Source organism: Ovis canadensis, chromosome 3 (assembly GCF_042477335.2).
Source record: "Ovis canadensis isolate MfBH-ARS-UI-01 breed Bighorn chromosome 3, ARS-UI_OviCan_v2, whole genome shotgun sequence".
NCBI lineage: Eukaryota > Metazoa > Chordata > Mammalia > Artiodactyla > Bovidae > Ovis > Ovis canadensis.
This window is the reverse complement of record NC_091247.1, coordinates 227,491,266-227,511,309: the sequence shown is the minus strand read 5'-3', so window position 1 is coordinate 227,511,309 and position 20,044 is coordinate 227,491,266. Positions and strand designations below refer to the sequence as shown.

The 20,044-nt window shown below is 38.1% G+C and overlaps 1 protein-coding gene across 1 annotated transcript in view; it reads left to right on the top strand.

Annotated features, from left to right (window-relative positions):
• Positions 1 to 20,044, top strand: part of SMC1B (structural maintenance of chromosomes 1B) — an 83,721-nt gene that overhangs the window by 24,997 nt on the left and 38,680 nt on the right. The window contains exons 10-12 of the mRNA XM_069581774.1: positions 643 to 828; positions 2,096 to 2,275; positions 13,251 to 13,397. Coding sequence (XP_069437875.1) covers positions 643 to 828; positions 2,096 to 2,275; positions 13,251 to 13,397 — 513 coding nt within the window. The remainder of the gene's footprint in view (positions 1 to 642; positions 829 to 2,095; positions 2,276 to 13,250; positions 13,398 to 20,044) is intronic.

Genomic DNA, 20,044 nt, shown 5'->3' with positions numbered 1-20,044 from the left:
ACATGCGTATAATTATCGGTTATTTATTTTCTTCCCCTACTAATCTGAAAGCTCTGTGAGGTTAGAGAGGATCTGTTTTGTTCAGGCATGTTTACCCAGTGCCTGGCTCAGTACCTGCATGCAGTAATGCCTCACAGATTCTTATTTAAAAAGTAAAGTCATGAATGAATACTATTTAATTACTAGGTTTGTAAAATATTTTAATACCTTGGTATTACTAGTCTCTCCTTATTAGTCTTTTGTTAAATGAAATATGACACACCTAACATATTTCATGTGCTGTGTTGTACTTAGTTGCTCAGTCGTGTCTGACTCTCTGTGACCCCATGGACTGTAGCCCACCACGTTCCTCTGTCCATGGCGATTCTCCAGGCAAGAATACTGGAGTGGGCTGCCGTGCCCTCTAGGGAATTTTCCCAACCCAGGGATCAAAACCAGATCTCCCACATTGCAGGCGGATTCTTTACTGTCTGAGCCACTAGAAATTTATTTCCGTTTTCCATTTGAGACTGTTAAATTATGATGTTTATAATTTTGTAAAATTAGTTTTGGTCTGTGCTGCTTTGTTACATTAAAAAAATGATGAATTGTATGTTTTTCATTAATGTGTTTGTTTTTCTCTCCTTTTTGAAACCTGCGAAGTTTGGAAGACTTCTTGACCTGTGTCATCCTATTCATAAGAAATACCAGCTGGCTGTTACTAAACTTTTTGGTCGGTACATGGTTGCCATTGTTGTAGCCTCTGAAAAGGTAGCAAAAGATTGTATTCGATTTCTGAAGGAGGAAAGAGCTGAACCTGAGACGTTCCTTGCACTAGATTACCTTGATGTAAGAAATTTTAAATCCTTAGTTGTTAATAGTGATAAAGTACCGTCTTTTAAAGTATGTCTTTATTGCCTGAGACTGTGGTAGTAATTTACAAAGTCATTGATTGGATGCCAGTTAGTCATTCAATTGGCTGGTGTTAATATATTGACAGGCAAAGAATAATATCTGGAGAAGGTGATGGCACCCCACTCCAATACCCTTGCCTGGAAACTCCCATGGGCGGAGGAGCCTGGTAGGCTGCAGTCCATGGGGTCCGAAGAGTTGGACACGACTGAGCGACTTCACTTTCACTTTTCACTTTCATGCGCTGGAGAAGGAAATGGCAACCCACTCCAGTGTTCTTGCCTAGAGGATCCCAGGGATGGTGGAGCCTGGTGGGCTGCCGTCTATGGGGTCGCACAGAGTCAGACATGATTGAAGCCACTTAGCAGCAGCGGCAGCTGTCTTTCTTGCCTTCATATCACTTCTCCCTAGTTTTGCCATAATTTACCTCAATGATTGTGAGCACATTGCTCTAGCAGTGCACCCCTAGCCAGCAGTTTATTTTCTCCTGTAGCGTAGTATGTTGGAGAAGGACGAAACGTATGTTCTGTCAGTGGAATGCTAACCTGAAGTTTCAATTGTAAATGTGTGGTCCAGTAAATATGTGTCAGCTATTGGTGGAGCAAGCTGAATTTTGAGGTTTGAGATATGTATTGAAAGGTCTTAAGAGTATCTAAACTTTACATAATATTTATATGTGCACACATATTTTGGTTATATATAGGGTTTTTATTTATGAAAATGAAATTATACTTGCTGGTTTTCAGTAACACATTGCAGATATCTTTTGATCTCTTTATCAACCCAACTTAAGTCATGTCAAAGGGGATCTACAAGCTTTCCTGATATTTAAGCCTAAAATGGTTTTCTGAGTTCCATACTATTGTGCCATTCTTTTGAAAGTATATAAATAGGTATTTTCTCCCACTAGATTTTATGATTTTGAGAGCAGGAAGAGTTTCTCTGTCATTGCTTAATCCCAACTAGTTAGTGATAAAATTTAATCTGGAAATTATATCTTCTGGCATTTGATGAAGTATATTTTTAAAAAATATTAAATAAAGCCAGTGGTATTGTTCATCAGATTCTCATCTAATTTTTATTGTGTATAAGTGCATACTACTAATCACTTACTGTTATATATGTTCTTTGAAAAAGAATGTCCTGAATATTTGGTTTATATTTTAATATACCTAATATATCAAGTATTTTTTAAACCTTTTAGATTAAACCAATCAATGAAAGATTAAGGGAGATTAAAGGCTGTAAAATGATGATTGATGTCATAAAGACTCAGTTTCCTCAGCTGAAGAAAGTAATTCAGTTTGTGTGTGGAAATGGCCTTGTCTGTGAGACTCTGGAAGAAGCAAGGCATATTGCCTTCGCTGGACCTGAAAGACGGAAAGTAAGAGATTTAAATTGCAGTTTTGGATAATTTAAAGCAGTATTTGTAAGACTAACATATTACATATGCAAATATTTATATATGCTTTCATATGTTCTCCTATGTGAGGAAGACTAACAGAACCTAAGATATTCATGGCTGCAGTAGTTTTTGTAATGTTAAGTATTCAAAAAATTAATTTCTCTAATATTTCCCCAAATCAGAAATCATATTTTGAAAGTTAGATTTATTGTAGTGATATCCTAAAGCTGTTAATTTTTAACTATATGTACAATAAATGTTCCTGTTGGATCTCAGATTTTCCCTGTATATATATATATATATATATATATATATATATATATATAAATAAATACATACATTTCTGAATACCAGGAAAGAATTTGGGTGCTTAGTTTACATTCTCGGTTATTCTATAATTTAATGAAGATACTAACTGTCCTTTTATACATTCAAGGTTTTAACACATTTGAAGTTATATAGAAATAGCACAATTGAAATGAGGTTACTAAATATTAGTCTCTCAAATAATTGAGGTTTTAAAAATATTGTTTCCTCTCAGTTGAAATAGAGTTTGTATTTAATTAAGCAGTGTAAAATTATTCAAATTATCTGATATAGTCTTTTTTTAAAAACTACTTTGTGATAACATAGTACCTAAGGGCATTAACTATGGAGTAAGATCAGTTCCCTGATAGCTGGTAAAGAACCTGATAGCTGGTAAAGATACCCTGATAGTTAGTAAAGAATCTGCCTGCAATGCAGGAAACCCCAGTCGATTCCTGGGTCGGGAAGATCCACTGGAAAAGGGATAGGTTACCCACTCCAGTATTCTTAGGCTTCCCTTGTGGCTCAGCTGGTGAAGAATCGACCTGCAGTGTGGGAGACCAGGGTTTGATCCCTGGGCTGGGAAGATTCCTGGGTTGGGAAGATCCACAGGAGAAGGAAAAGGATACCCACTCCAGTATTCTGGCCTAGAGAATTCCATGGACTGTATAGTCCATGGGGTTGCAAAGAGTCGGACATGACTGAGCAACTTGCAAAAGGAAAAAAAGACCAGTGATACTACTTAGTAATGAATTATGTAAATTTAGGCAAGTTTCTAAACCTTTTAGTTTGTTCATCTAAAGTGGCAGAAATAATGGTACTTATTTCATAGAGTTATAGGATTAAATAAGTAATAACATGCAAAATGCTTTTATAGTGCCCAGGAAATAGCTCTCAAAAAAGTGATAGTCATTTTGTATTTGCTAGTCAGTTTACACATATTGATGTGAAATGTCCAGAATCGCAAATTAACACAAAGCAGGCTATTCTTATGAAAGATAGGAATTTCCCATATTAAATATATTGACTTGTCTTATATGATTAACTTCTCATACACTTTAGTAGTTGTAGCTATAATAATCTTAATGTGATCTCTGTCGTTGATTTCTCTATATTAAATTTAAGCAGGTGTAATAAGTGAGCTACTTAAATATCTTCCTTATTTGCTCCCTCATTAACTATGCTAAAGTTGATTTTTGTATATTTGTAAAATTGATTTTTGAAGATTTGTGTGATGAATTTAAAGAAGTCACATGAAGATAAGACTGTGTTTAACTTTTCCTTCATTCACCGTATATTGATGGTTTGTATCTTGTTCATAGTAATATGCCTTCCTCCTTTAGGCTATATTTTTTTCTTTTTGTTATTTCAAAATTTTAATCATCTTTATAAATCATATTTTTATCTTGAAGTATGTTCCAGGGACTCGTCTTCCCATTGTTATTATTCCACTTGAAGAATATTTTGTATTTTAGGTTGCAAAAGACATTTGGATAGATGTCATATTTTCACAGAAATCACCTGAGGTTTTTAATTTGAGCTTTTGGTTTTCCATGGACTTGATGTCTTTCCATTGTCTTGATAATGTGGTTTAAAATTTTCCTTGTTCAAACATTGCAAGTTATATCACAAAATTATATTTTTGTTAGTTTATAAACTACATATAGTACGTGTAAACTATATAATATAAATTACAGTGATTTTGCTAGCTGTAGTTTAGTCATTAAGATATTTATAACTCAATCTTAAAATAGTTTAAAAATTTATGTGACAAAATTTTAAAATCTAGAGTCTCTTTCAATACATGTGGAAATACAAGGAAATTTCATCCATTTCCCTTAAGCAAAGAAACAACAATTATTTGCTTCCTTTTCTCATAGACTGGATGGTTATTTCTCTAAATCATATATAGAAATATCTGTTTATGCTTTGGGCTTCCCTAATAGCTCAGTTAGTAAAGAATCTGCCTGCAATGCAGGAGACCCCAGTTCAATTCCTGGGTGGGAAGATCCACTGGAGAAGGGATAGGCTACCCACTCCACTTTTCTTGGACTTCCCTTGTGGCTCAGCTGGTAAAGAATCCACCTGCAGTGCGGGAGACTTGGGTTCAATCCCTGAGTCGGGAAAATCCCCTGGAGAAGGGAAAGGCTACCCACTCCAGTATTCTGGCCTAGAGAATTCCATGGACTATACAGTCCATGGGGTCACAAAGAGTCAGACAGAACTGAGCGACTTTCACTTTCATTTATGCTTTACCCTTCTAATATGATGTAGCAAAAAAACAGACCCAGAAAAATGTCATTAACTAGCTGGTAATCTGTGAAAACATCATTTTTCCAAAAATTAAATACATTAAACAAGAGAGAATAAAAATGCAGGGTACAGTAGGTTGAAAACACTGGGTATCATCTGGAATAAAATATAGTTGAATCTACACTTCATATGTTATATCAGTATATTCATAGATCAGAAATGTAAATGTTAAAAAATAAAAGAGAAACTATGGGAAATTTTTTTCTTAACCTCAGAGATAGTAAGGCCTTTACAATATGACCAAAAATAAAAAAAGCCAACCCCAAGGCTAAAAACATGGGTGAAAAAGTGAAAGTGTTAGTCACTTAGTCATATCCAACTCTTTGTGACCCCATGGACTGTAGCCTGCCAGGCTCCTGTCCATGGCATTCTCCAGGGAAGAATACTGGAGTGGTTTTTAGCCATTCTTAATCGCTATGCATAAATTTACATAAACATAACATTTCTGCATAGAAAAGACCATTATAAGCAAAATCAAAAGACATGGCAAACCAGAGAAAATATTTTCTACTCATAAAAAAGAAAATTTGCCACAAATCAATCAGGTAAAGAACAGAAATAAAGTTGAAAAATAGACAAAGGAGAGGAGCAAACTTAGGTTCATAAAAGGAAATATTCAGTTCAGTCGCTAAGTCGTGTCCAGTTCGTTGCGATCCCATGAATTGCAGCATGCCAGGCCTCCCTGTCCATCACCAGCTCCTGGTGTTCACTCAAATTCACGTCCATCGAGTCGGTGATGCCATCCACCCATCTCATCCTCTCTCATCCCCTTTTCCTCCTGGCCCCAAACCCTCCCAGCATCAGAGTCTTTTCCAAGGAGTCAACTCTTTGCATGAGGTGGCCAAAATACTAGAGTTTCAGCTTTAGCATCATTCCTTCCAAAGAACACCCAGGACTGATCTCCTTTAGAATGGACTGGTTGGATCTCCTTGCTGTCTAAGAGACTCTCAAGAGTCTTCTCCAACACCACACTTCAAAAGCATCAATTCTTCGGCACTCAGCTTTCTTCACAAGTCCAACTCTCACATCCATACATGACTATTGGAAAAACCATAGCCTTGACTAGATGGACCTTTGTTGGCAAAGTAATGTCTCTGCTTTTGAATATGCTATCTAGGTTGGTTATAACTTTTCTTCCAAGGAGTAAGCGTCTTTTAATTTCATGGCTACAATCACCATCTGCAGTGATTTTGGAGCCCCCAAAAATAAAGTCTGACACTGTTTCCACTGTTTCCCCATCTATTTACCATGAAGTGATGGGACCAGATGCCATGATCTTCGTTTTCTGAATGTTGAGCTTTACGCCAACTTTTTCACTCTCCTCTTTCACTTTCCTCAAGAGGCTTTTTAGTTCCTCTTCACTTTCTGCCATAAGGGTGATGTCATCTGCATATCTGAGGTTATTGATATTTCTCCCGGCAATCTGGATTCCAGCTTGTGCTCCTTCCAGCCCAGCGTTTCTCATTATATACTCTGCATAGAAGTTAAATAAGCAGGATGACAATATACAACCTTGATGTACTCCTTTTCCTATTTGGAACCAGTCTGTTGTTACATGTCCAGTTCTAGCTGTGGCTTCCTGACCTGCATATAGATTTCTCAAGAGGCAGGTCAGGTGGTCTGGTATTCCCTTCTGTTTCAGAATTTTCCAGTTTATTGTGATCCACACAGTCAGAGGCTTTGGCATAGTCAATAAAACAGAAATAGATGTATAATTGGTGTTAAATACGAAAACTCACCCTCACTTAAAATATGGGAAATTCCCATTAAAACTGTACCAAAATACTGTTTTCACTTGTCAAATTGATCAATATCAAAAAGTTTGATAGCACTTTATGGGGAAAGAGACCCTTGGGTTCACTGCTCTGGGCATGTAAATTTGTGCCAGCTATGTGAGGGGCAAGTCTAGCAGTTGTAAAGAACTTTACATACACATAAAATCGTATGTGTATGAAATGATATATATACAAGATTTAGTTATTGAACCATTGTGTGCAGCAAGAAATTTGGAAACAATTTGCGCAAGACTGTTCAGTAAAGTTATAATGCATTTATAAAATGGGACACTATATAACCTTAAATAGAGGGAATGAAGCTCTTTATGTACAAGTGTCAGATAATCTCCAAGATTTCAGTTCAGTTGCTCAGTTGTGTCTGACTCTCTGTAACCCCGTGGACCATAGCACACCAGGCCTCCCTGTCCATCACCAACTCCTGGAGTTTACTCACACTCATGTGCATTGAGTCGGTGATGCCATCCAGCCATCTCATCCTCTGTTGTCCCCTTCTCCTCCTGCCCCCAATCTTTCCCAGTATCAGGGTCTTTTCAGATGAGTCAGTTCTTTGCATCAGGTGGCCAAAGTATTGGAGCTTCAGCTTCAGCATCAGTCCTTCCAATGAATATTCAGGACTGATTTCCTTTAGGATGGACTGGTTGGATCTCCTTGCTGTCTAAGAGACTCTCAAGAGTCTTCTCCAACACCACAGTTAAAAAGCATCAATTCTTCAGCGATCAGCTTTCTTTATAGTCCAACTTAAATCTATACATGACTACTCCAAGATATAGTCAGTTTTTTTAAAAGTAGTAAGTAGACTAGTGCTTATTATGTTACCATTTGTGTAAAACATGAGGAAAGGAGATGTGTATTTGTTTATGCAAAGATATTTCTGGAAGAATACATAAGAAATTGACAGCATTGATTATCTCTAGGGAGGGTAACTGGGTCATAGGGGCTAGCAATGCCAGGAAAATTTTTTACTCTATGCCCTGTATCTTTTGGAGTTTGAACTATGTGAATGTCTTACCCATTCAAAAGTAAAAGGAAATGTTAAAGTATATTATTTTCCATACTTGTGAAAGACAGCTTAAAAATACGTATAACCTATATAACACAAAAGTTACAGAGGATCTGCTTCAGCAGCTTATAACACTGAAACAGAATTTCTTGAAACAGTTGAATTTGGTTCAGTGGAATGATCGGATATACCTCAGAATGAATTTTTAATGCCAAAGAAATCCTCCTTTTCCTAAGCCAGGCTCTCTGGAACTTTTATTTAATGCTACTAATATTTTTAAATGCCCCCCAACTTCTTATTTTATATGAGATTCCCAAGGTATTTTTGGGGGAATGCAAGCCCCCAAATAGGCATAGGATGACTGCACTGAGCGACCATTGTAAACTGTAATTTTCAGGCTAGAAATAGAAATTGTAGTCCTGCCAGAATAGCTTTGACTGTCAATCAAATAAAAATAGGTTATTTGATACTAAGTTTACTTTTTAAAGAAATAAATTCTTTTAATAAACCTAGAAACTATTTTTTAAAGCCCTATAATTCTATGAATTGCTGCCTATTTCATTTTTAGAATTAAAGGAGGTCTATAACATGGTGATTATTAAGAACATGGACATAGATGTTTGATCAACTTTTGATTTAGGGATTTTAGTCCCTGTCTTAAAGAGATGGGAATGCCAGACCTCCTTACCTGTCTCCTGAAACACCTGTATGCACGTCAAGAAGCAACACCTTACGTGGAACAACTGACTGCTTCAGTTGTGGGAAAGGAGTATGTCAAGGTTGTATATTGTCACTCTGTTTATTTAGCTTTGTGCCGAGTACATCATGTGAAATGCCGGGCTGGATGAATCATAAGCTGAAATCAAGATTGCCAGGAGAAATATCAACCTCAGATTTGCAGATGATACCACTCTGATAGCAGAAAGTGAAGAGGAACTGAAGAGCCTCTTGATGAAAGTGAAAGAGGAGAATGAAAAAGCTGGCTTAAAACTCAGCATTCAAAAAACGGAGATCATGGCATCAATCCCATCACTTCATGGCAAATAGAAGGGAAAAAGTAGAAGCAGTGACTGATTCTATTTTCATGAGCTCCAAAATCACTGTGGACAGTGACTGCAGTTGTGAAATTAAAAGATGCTTGCTCCTTGGAAGAAAAGCTATGACAAACCGAGATAGCATGTTAAAAAGCAGAGACTTTACTTTGCTTACAAAGGTCCATATGGTCTGGATTTGAGTGAAAATGAAAGTTGCTCAGTCATATCCAACTCTTTTCAACCCCATGGAATAGTCCATGGAATTCTTTAGGCCAGAATACTGGAGTGGGTAGCCTTTCCCTTCTCCAGGGGAACTTCCCAATGCAGGGATCAAACCCAGGTCTCCAACATTGCAGCCAGATTCTTTACCAGCTGAGCCACCAGGTAAGCCCAAGAATACTGGAGTGGGTAGCCTATCCCTTTCTGGGGGATCTTCCTGACCCAGGAATCAAACTGGGGTCTCCTGCATTGCAGATGGATTCTTTACCAGCTGAGCTACCAAGGAATGGATGTGAGAGTTGGACCATAAAGAAGACTGAGCACTGAAGAATTGATGCTTTCTAATTGTGCTGGTTTTTTCCAGTAGTCATGTATGGATGTGAGAGTTGGACTGTGAAGAAGGCTGAGCACCGAAGAATTGATGCTTTTGAACTGTGGTGTTGGAGAAGGCTCTTGAGAGTCCCTTGGACTGCAAGGAGATCCAACCAGTCCATTCTGAAGGAGATCAGCCCTGGGATTTCTTTGGAAGGAATGATGCTAAAGCTGAAACTCCAGTACTTTGGCCACCTCATGTGAAGAGTTGACTCCTTGGAAAAAACTCTGATGCTGGGAGGGATTGCAGGCAGGAGGAGAAGGGGACGACAGAGGATGAGATGGCTGGATGGCATCACTGACTCAATGGACATGAGTCTGAGTGAACTCCAGGAGTTGGTGATGGACAGGGAGGCCTGGCGTGCTGCGATTCATGGGGTCGCAAAGAGTCGGACACGACTGAGCGACTGAACTGAACTGAACTGAATTGAATTGTGCTGGAGAAGACTTTTGAGAGTCCCTTGGACAGCAAGGCTGTCAAACCAGTCAATCCTAAAGGAATAGACCCTGAATATTCATTGGAAAGACTGATGCTGAAGTGGAAGCTACAGTACTTCAGCCACGTGATGCGAAGAGCCGACTCATTGGAGAAGATTGAAGGCAAAAGAAGAGGGCAGCAGAGGATGAGATGGTTAGATAGCATCACTGACTCTATGGACATGAATTTGAGCAAACTCTGAGAGATAGTGAAGGACAGAAAAGCCTGGTGTGCTGCAGTCCATGGGGTGGCAAAGAATTGGACATGATTTAGCAACTAAACAACAACAGATGGCTTTAGGCAAGCTTCTTAATGTCTGTAAGCCCCAGTCTATAAGATGGAAATCATATTTACTCATGGGGTGCAAACATACAATTGAATAGCATATATGCACTATGTCAAGCATAGTGTGATAAATAGTTACAGTAATGACAGCAGCAGCCAACAAAGTAATAAAAAGAATCTCAGGAAACTGTGAGTACCCTCTGCTCTAAGTGGGGAAGTTGACTTGGCCAAGTGTGATGCCTGGAAAGAGAGAGCGGGCATAGGATAGCATATGTGTTATGACAGCTTCTTAGTTCAAAGTTCTTGATACACTTCTCTCTCTTCTTGCCAAGCCAGCCCACAAATTTGTGTGTGTGTGTGACATTTGACTTTTACACATGCAAAAAACAAGTTAATAAATGTTCAGTTTGGAAATAGAGCTCAAAAAGGAAAATCGGGACTTCCCTGGTGGTCCAGTGGTTAAGACTCCACACTTCCGGTGCAGGGGACATGGGTTCAGTCCCTGGTGGGGAACTGAGATTCCACATGCCACGTGGTGGAGCCCCCCCCAAAATAAAGGAATAGGAAAGCCATCCCTAACATGTTCTATAGAGTTGCCAGACCAAATATTTGGACATAAATTTAAAAGTTATTTGTTGTTTATCAGAAGTTCAGATTTAACTGGGCATCCTATATTCCTCTTTCCTAAGTCTGGCAACCATACTCTTGAAAGATGTAGTGAGTGTTGTGGTCTATGTGCCAGATATTTGATAGTCAGCTATATTACTCTTAGCCTTTGTAGGTATTGATATATGTATAATTGGGTCTTTACCATGAGATCAAGTATGTACTACATTTTAATGATATCACTTCTATATTTTAATTTTAATCTAAAATTAATTTTAATATGTATTATTAGATGTAGATATTAGCTTCCCCCCCCAAATGGGTGATTATCTATCCCAGTATATTTAATAATTTTTCTTTTTGATTGAATTGACTTCTCATCACAGTCTAAATTAGTTATACTTTCTTTTTTCATCAAGTTTAATTTGCTATCTCTTATTTGTAGCTGTCTTATTGTATATTTATATTTAGTACAATAATCTTTATTTTAATCTATAAAAGAATTTCTTTTAGGAAATAGTCAAGATATACATTATCAGTAGGTAAAATGTTAGCCCACAGACAGTATAAAATTATGTATAAAACTAAACTCATGTTCTTTCTAAATCTTGATCTCAATTCTTAGTACCGCTCTTCTAACCAAATGAAATTCTGGTTTTTACTCATGGATCTCCTTATAACCTCTGCAGTTCCCATAACTTTAAAAATTATACCACCTAAATATATCTCAAAATCTTTTTCCTTTTCTTTACCTTAGATATTATTAGCTGATTTCATACCATCACCTCTGGCTTCACGTGGACCAGTCAGTCCATTTTCCATATGGTTGCCAGAGTGGTCTGTTTAAAGTTCACATCTCACCATCTCTCTCCTTTGCTGTCAGACAGTGCTAATCTCCAGCCCCTCCACACACCCTGTCAGTCTTCAGCTGCATTTGATCCACATTCTTCCTGTGATGACGTACAAAGAGCTCTGTGATCTGCCCTGTCTAGCAGCCTCACTCTTTCCTTTCTTTCCTGAAATTCAGACACAGTAGCTAGAGCTCTAGGAGTAATCTTGGACTACAGAATGACTTTGAAGGTTGTCAGATAAGAGCCGCTTGACACATCGTTAGTGACCTACAGTGTGGATATAAAAGCAAGCTTTATTGAGAACAGCCGAAAGGCAGAGGAGCAGCAGAGCCTGTGTAGTCCGTCAGCTTTCATTCTGTATAGGTGTACTTTGCTGGCAAAAACGGCATGAGCTAGAAGTGTTCCAGGAGAGGGAAGCTTTTATGGAGAGGTCAGAGGAGTAAGGTGGTCATGTAACAGTGGGCTTCCTAGTCAGGGAAACTTCTTTCTGCATGAGACACCACCTACAGGAGTTCAGTTTTTGTGCCATTGCTGTTGGTATCTGGTAGAGATCTAGTGTTCTTCCTGAGTTCAGACGTGATGAGAAAACTCATTGCCAAGCTAACAGTTGGGAGGGAAGGGAACCCCCAGTGCCTTCCAGAAAATAAAAGGCCTGTCCCCTCGGAGGGGTAATCCCAGTAAAATACTAAGGGTGGCAGAGCGGTATGACAGGAGTGTGGGTTAACTGTGCAGCAACATACGCACACTGGAATGTTTACCTCTGAAATTGCAAAAGAGAGAGAAACTAAGTTTTTTGTTAAATGTAATTAATCTAATTCTAACTCATACTTTTGATAAGACACAGTGAAAGCCTTCACTGCCTCTGGAAGGCTTCTGCGAACCTTCCAGGCTGGGTTGGAACACCCCAGTTTTATGCCCACAGATTACTCTGTTTCTGTTGTCTCCTACTTCGCATTGTAATGATATGTTTATGTGTTTCTTTTCCTTACTAGTCTGACCATAAGGGTCAGTGCCATACTGGACTCTCTTTCGGTCACTCCAGTTCCCAGTATAGAATGTCTCAAACACAGCAGTCACACGGAGTGTCAGTCTAGGAATGAATGAGGCTCCTGTTGGCTTTTTTTAAAATTAGTTTACATTACGTGGCTTTAGTCCTCCACAGGCTCTCTCCTCTGCTCTGACTAATTAGTTAGAAACATTTTAAAATCACTGAGAATTGCTTTCATTTATTCCATAAAGCAAGACTATAAATTTCAAGCTGTTTTATACATTTGACTCAGTTAAAATTTGGGGTCCAATTTCATATTCATTTTAGAGTACATGGTATTTTTGATATTCTAGAGTAACTAAGGCTGTTTTCAAAGAATGTCTTTGGCGTGTGAGAGTCTTTAAAATACAGTATTACATAATGCAAAGTATGAGATATTAAATACAAATACTCTTGGTTTTTTTCTTCTCAGTACTGAATATGTTTGGGACTAACATATAATTTTATTTTGCTACTCATTTGTGCCTGAAATACAAAACAGTGAGTTTGCTGGCTGGTGTCCCTCATGAGCTAGTTGTCTTATGATAGAGTTTAGTAAATAGTTTTTTTAACTACATATTCTTAGCTGTATAAGTTGTTGTGTTATATTCTGTTTTTTTCTTCTTTGTGTACATTTCTCCAAGGTAAAATATTTTTAATTTTACAGACAGTAGCTCTTGATGGAACATTATTTTTAAAATCTGGAGTGATCTCTGGAGGGTCAAGTGACTTAAAATCCAAGGCTAGATGCTGGGATGAGAAAGAGTTAAAGAATTTAAGAGACAGGAGAACCCAACTAATCCAAGAATTGAAGGTAAATCCATGTAAAAATTGTAGAATACTAAGTAGAGTAATTGTGTTTTTAAGCAAATTTCTTAGGTAATAAAAGTACCACGCCGTTAGTTTAAAGAAGTCAAATTATGCAAAATGGAATAAAGTGAAAAATAAAAATTTTCCCTTGCCCATCCTTACATTTCAGTGGTATTTGTTAAACATAGTTTGATGCATATATTCTAGAAATTTTCTCGGTACATGCAAGTCTATGTATTATTTTCCTGATTTGTTTTATAATAGACTTTTGCTATTGATTGTGTTTGCAACAAGCTTTTAACTTAGTATCACAACATGGACAGTGTTTTCATTTAGCATATAGAGAGCTACTTTGTTTTTTAATGAGTCCTTCCTGCTATTTTATTATATAGATTTTAACCAGTGTCACTTTGGTTTTTGTTATTACAAATGAGGCAGCATTCAACTTTCTTTGGAAAGAGAAGGTAACACAGTGCCTGAGAGTATAAATCCTATGGCCACACTGCCTGAGTTTGAATCCTGACTTGCCCACTTACCAGCAGTATGAGCTTGGGCAAGTTCCCTAGCCCCTTCGTACCTTGAACCTTTTAGAGTTACTTTAAAGATTAAATCAGCTATTCAAGATGAAATGCTTAATGCCTGACAAAAATGTAAGCACTATATAAATATTTGTTGTTAGTATACCTTTACTTACATCCCTAAGATGATTTCCTACACGTGAGATTTCTGGGTTTGAGGATGTGTGTATTTAAAAAGTTGATAGATGCTGCTAAATTCCCACTGAAAGAAAACCTGTAGAGTTTGTATGTCCCTAGATTGCAGCACTAGGTACTAGCAAATATTTTAATCTTTGCCAATCTGGTAAAAAAAAAAAATTGTTTGAATATGCATTTCTTATAACTGAGGTTGAGCATTTACTCTTACATTTATCATTTGTTTATTTACTCATGTATTTTTTTTCTGTGAACTTATTAGGCTATTTGTCTTATTAGCTACTTTAAGAATTATTTGTATAATAAGCAAATTACTTCTTAGCATGTATGTTATAAATATACTTTCTATTCAGCTATTTTTGTTGGCTATATTGAAGTATAATTTGTATACAATAACAGTCACCAATTTTAAGTGTACGGTTCAGTAAGTTTTGACAAGTGTATGTATTCACCACCAAAATTCTGATATACAACATTTCCATACCCCGCCACACGCAGTTCCTTTGGGCTTCTTTGTAGTCAGTCCCTTCCCCAGGACTTCGTAGAACCTCTGGACCTGGCAGCTCAGTCTACTTTCTATCACTGTAGCTTTTTCTCACTTAGAATTTCATATAAGTAGAATAATCATACAATAGTAGTCTTCTGTTTTATGCTTTCTTCATTTAACCTATGCTTTTGAAATTCATGTTGTGTGTATCAAAAGTTTATTCCTTTTTGCTATTCAGTAACTGACATTTAACTTTGTTTTGTCACATATGTATTTTTAATCTTTATGTAACCAAATTTATTAATCTTTTATAACTTCTGGATTTCAGTGTCATGCTCAGAAAGACATTATTCTGAAAATGACAAAAGAAATTCAATAATGCTTCCACCCATAGTATCATTTATTTGAATATTATAATCCCACACACAAATTTACTTGAAATGTAAACTTTCAGTTCAGTTCAGTCGCTCAGGCGTGTCCGACTCTTTGTGACCCCATGAATCCGCAGCACGCCAGGCCTCCCTGTCCATCACCAATTTCCAGAGTTCCATCGAGTCAGTGATGCCATCCAGCCATCTCATCTTCTTTTGTCCCCTTCTCCTCCTGCCCCCAATCCCTCCCAGCATCAAAGTCTTTTCCAATGAGTCAACTCTTCACATGAGGTGGCCAAAGTACTGCAGTTTCAGCTTTAGCATCATTCCTTCCAAAGAAATCCCAGGGCTAATCTCCTTTAGAATGGACTGGTTGGATCTCCTTGCAGTCCAAGGGACTCTCAAGAGTCTTCTCTAACACCGCAGTTCAAAAGCATCAATTCTTCAGTGCTCAGCCTTCTTCACAGTCCAACCCTCACATCCATACATGACCACTGGAAAAACCATAGCCTTGACTAGACGGACCTTAGTCGTCAAAGTAATGTTTCTGCTTTTGAATATGCTTTCTAGGTTGATCATAACTTTTCTTCCAAGGAGTAAGCGTCTTTTAATTTCATGGCTGCAGTCACCATCTGCAGTGATTTTGGAGCCCCCAAAAATAAAGTCTGACACTGTAAACTTTAAGAGATACTAAATCAGGATTATGCTTTTAGATTATTTATTTTTCCTATTTAGCTTTCTTCTTTTGTTTATACAAATGATCGATTCTTTATTCAAGGAGGTGTTCTGGCAGAGTTACTCAGCTAATTTTAATCTTTTTCTATAAACATGAGACCACAAACAAACTATGCTTTGATCTAAGGTATACAAAAATTAAACTTTCAGAGATTTTACAAATTTAGGCCTAGGCACAGGGGAAGTTTCAGGAATGTGGCAGCTTGAATGAATCTGGTTTCCTATCCGTGTTTATACTAGGTTCCCACCTGTGTCTGTCTCAGCTGACCCTAGTAGAGAGTTGGGTGTGAATGAGATCTTGGGTTCTGGGAAAGGCCACCAGGAAAAGCTGAGGTAGGGCTTCTCTTTTGATCTTTGAAGAGAGCTAGGAGAAGAATCAGGGCATAGGGGAGTACTGAAAGAAAAGAAAGAAAGCTCAGTCGTGTCTGACTCTTTGCAACCCCATGGACTACAGCCCGCCCGGCTCCTCTATTCATGGGATTTCCCAGGCAAGAATACTGGAGTGGGTTGCCATTTCCTTCTCGAGGGGATCTTCCCGAGCCAGGGATCGAACCCAGGTTTGATCTGCATTTCAGGCAGACGCTTTACCATCTGAGCCATCAGGGAAGCCAGGGGAGTCCTGGAGGAAGGTTAAATATTTGTCCCAGGCTTAGTCTTGACCCTCATGAGGCTAAATATTAGTAGGTTATGGCCCCCCAATTCCTGAGTTTGTGGGAGAAGGCAATGGCAACCCACTCCAGTGTTCTTGCCTGGAGAATCCCAAGGACGGCGGAGCCTGGTGGGCTGCCGTCTATGGGGTCGCACAGAGTCGGACATGACTGAAGTGACTTAGCAGCAGCAGGGAGACCAGAGAGACATCTTTTCCTCCATCTCTGAGTGGGGCACTGGCAAGTTTCTGTTGTAGTTGCTGGCCTTTGGAGAATATCTATGGGGCATCTGCCACTGGGGGTGCTTCAGTATGCAGACCTGAACCTCAAATAGGCAAAAAAACGCATAAATGCATTTAAGGTGTTCCAGGAGCCATCAACACTTGAACAAAAAACTAGAAGCATTAAAGAGATATGGAGTCTTCCCTGGTAGCTCAGATGGTAAAGAATCTGCCTGTAGTGTGGGAGGTCTGGGTTCGATCCCTGGGTAGGGAAGATCCCCTGGAGAAGGGAATGGCAACCCACTCCCGTATTCTTGCCTGGAAAATCCCATGGACAGAGGAGCCTGGTGGCTACAGTCCATGGGGTCGCAAAGAGTTGGACATGACTGAGCGACTAACAGACACAGGGAGATACAGTGTAATGTTGACCCTCTCTGTAACGCCACTCACAAGACTATTTTCACAAAAAAGGAAATATGTGTTTCTAAACTATAGAATTAAAAGACGCTTACTCCTTGGAAGAAAAGTTATGACCAACCTAGATAGCATATTCAAAAGCAGGGACATTACTTTGCCGACTAAGGTCTGTCTAGTCAAGGCTATGGTTTTTCCAGTGGTCATGTATGGATGTGAGAGTTGGACTGTGAAGAAGGCTGAGCGCCAAAGAATTGATGCTTTTGAACTGTGGTGTTGGAGAAGACTCTTGAGAGTCCCTTGGACTGCAAGGAGATCCAACCAGTCCATTCTGAAGGAGATCAACCCTGGGATTTCTTTAGAAGGAATGATGCTAAAGCTGAAACTCCAGTACTTTGGCCACCTCATGCGAAGAGTTGACTCATTAGAAAAGACTCTGATGCTGGGAGGGATTGGGGGCAGGAGGAGAAGGGGACGACCGAGGATGAGATGGCTGGATGGTGTCACGGACTCGATGGACATGAGTCTGAGTGAACTCCGGGAGATCGCGATGGACAGGGAGGCCTGGCATGCTGCGATTCATGGGGTCACAAAGAGTCGGACACGACTGAGCAGCTGAACTGAACTGAAACTATAGAATGCTATAGATGGATTGAAGGATAGGATCGCTGTTGTTGAGATCCACATTAAAACCTGGAAGACAAGTGAAATAGTATCTTAGTGTCAGGGGAAAAATTGCAAAGGTAAGAAAATAGTGAGAAAATAGAAACTTAGGTAGAGTCAGGAGTCTTGGTATGAGAATAATAAAATTTTCAGAAATTGGAAAAAGAGCACAGAGAAGTAATTTTTTAAAAAAGAAAATGTCTCTTAAACTGAGGATCCACCTTAATTTACCAATTGAAAGGACACGCACAGTTGCATGTGGGATTAATGAAAAAAGGCACACATTAACACAGATGTAGTTCCCTAAGTCCTAGGGTATAGAGGCAGTGGTAAAATACGTCACCCCCCTTCAGAAAGATTCCTTATACATAAAAAAAAATCAAGCTTGTATTATAAAACTAGTTGAGACTAGAGTAAGAGCTGTAGGCAATCGAGGGAAAAGTACTACATCCCAAGATATTTACATTTCAGGAACCTGCAGATAAGCAGATGCAAAAATGACATCATCCACATGCTCCACGTGAAAACACACCAGAGAAAGTGCTCTCAGCAGCACATGTGTTAGAACAGACCTAATTGTAACAAATGAGCAGTGCTAACCTAACTCAGCAAAACTTGGGAAATAGAGAGGGAGAGAAATGAATATGTCCCACAGATCTTACCTGTGAGGAGATGAAGAATATTCTGAAGATTGTATCTTGGTGGGTGGAGGAAGTTGGGTGGAACTAGAATGTTTAAAAGTACATTCAATTAACATGGGAACAAATAGCAAAATAACACAAGAAAAGAATAAAGGATAAAAAGTAAGATGGGGGAAATAAAATTTTTGCTAATCAGTCATTACAGTAAACATGAGTAGATTTAAATTTCCCATTAAAAGACCAAGATCGGACTTCGCTGGTGGTCTAGTGGCTAAGAATCTGCCTGCTAATGCAGGGGACACGGATGTGATCCCTGGTCCAGGAATTCCGATCCCACTTGCTGTGCACCACCCGCTCAGCCAGTGCACCACCACTACTGGGCCCATGTGCTGCAACTGCTAAAGCCCTTGTGGCCTAAAGCCTGTGCTCCGCAGCAAGAGAAGCCACGGCAGCGAGAATCCTGTGCCCCACAGCTAGTGAAAGCCTGCACACAGCAGCAAAGACCCAGTGTAGCCAAAAATAAATACATAAATAAAAATTTATATGTTAATAAATAAAAAACCAAGATCCTCATAGCTTAAAAGGCAAAACTCAGCTAAATGTCATTGTAAGAAACTGTCTTAAAATTGAATGTTGAAAATTACGGATGAGCACCTGGCAAATGCAGACAGAACAGGGGTGATGGTATCAGACAAGGTGAACCTTAAGGTTAAGAATCTTCAACTATATAGCAAGCTTTCAGTGAGCACTGAGTAAATTGAATAAAGAAGGATATTTAGTTCAGTTCAGTCGCTCAGTCGTGTCCGACTCTGCGACCCCATGAGAAGGATATTATGTATTAAAAAGTAAGATCTCTATTTTAAACCTCTTTTCAGCGCATACTACCTAAATATTTAAAACAAAGCTAGTTAACAGAAATGAAATTATAATGAAGCATTTCACTGTATGTATGTCTTTCAAAATTGGACACATCTAAGTAGACAAAAACAATAACTTAGAGGAATTGGTAATTCAATCAGTAAGCTTAAATCCAGATTCTATTTCTAACACTAGCAATGTGGCTCTGAGTAAGTTACTTAAACGCTTTAATGCTTTAATTTTCTTATCAATAATAATGGGTATAGTAATAGTACTATTTCATAGCATTGTTAAGAGGATTAAATAGGTTAATATAAACTTTACAAAACATGTGCTCAATAAATTTGAGATATTATTTAAATTAGCTGTGAAACACTAAAAACTGATCATATGCTTGTCCACAATGGAAACCTCAGTAGTTTTTTTAGAGATTTTTATAGATCATTTTGGTTATAATTTAATGAAATAAAAATAGTGACAAATTTTTTTTGTCTACATAGAAATTAAAAAATGTACCTCTCAATAGTTTAGGGATCAAACAGGTAATCGAGGAAAATTACAAAATGTCTCAAAAATGGTGAACACAAAATCTTTGAGATACAGTAAAGCTATATCAAAAGGAAAATACATTATTAAAAAATAAAAATGAAATATAAGGGAATTTATTACTTTAAGAAATTGGAACCACAAAATAAAGAAAACAACGAAAATTTTTAAAGCTAAAGTTAAATAGAAAACTTCAGATAGAAAAGGGTAAATCAATCTAAAAACTGGTTGTTTTGAAAGACTAATAAAATAAATAAACCCTGCAACTCTAATGAAGGGAAGAAAAGTTAGAAGTAATCATATGCAGATTAGGAATGAGAAAATTAGAATAATTTTAAGAGACTTATAAGCAAAT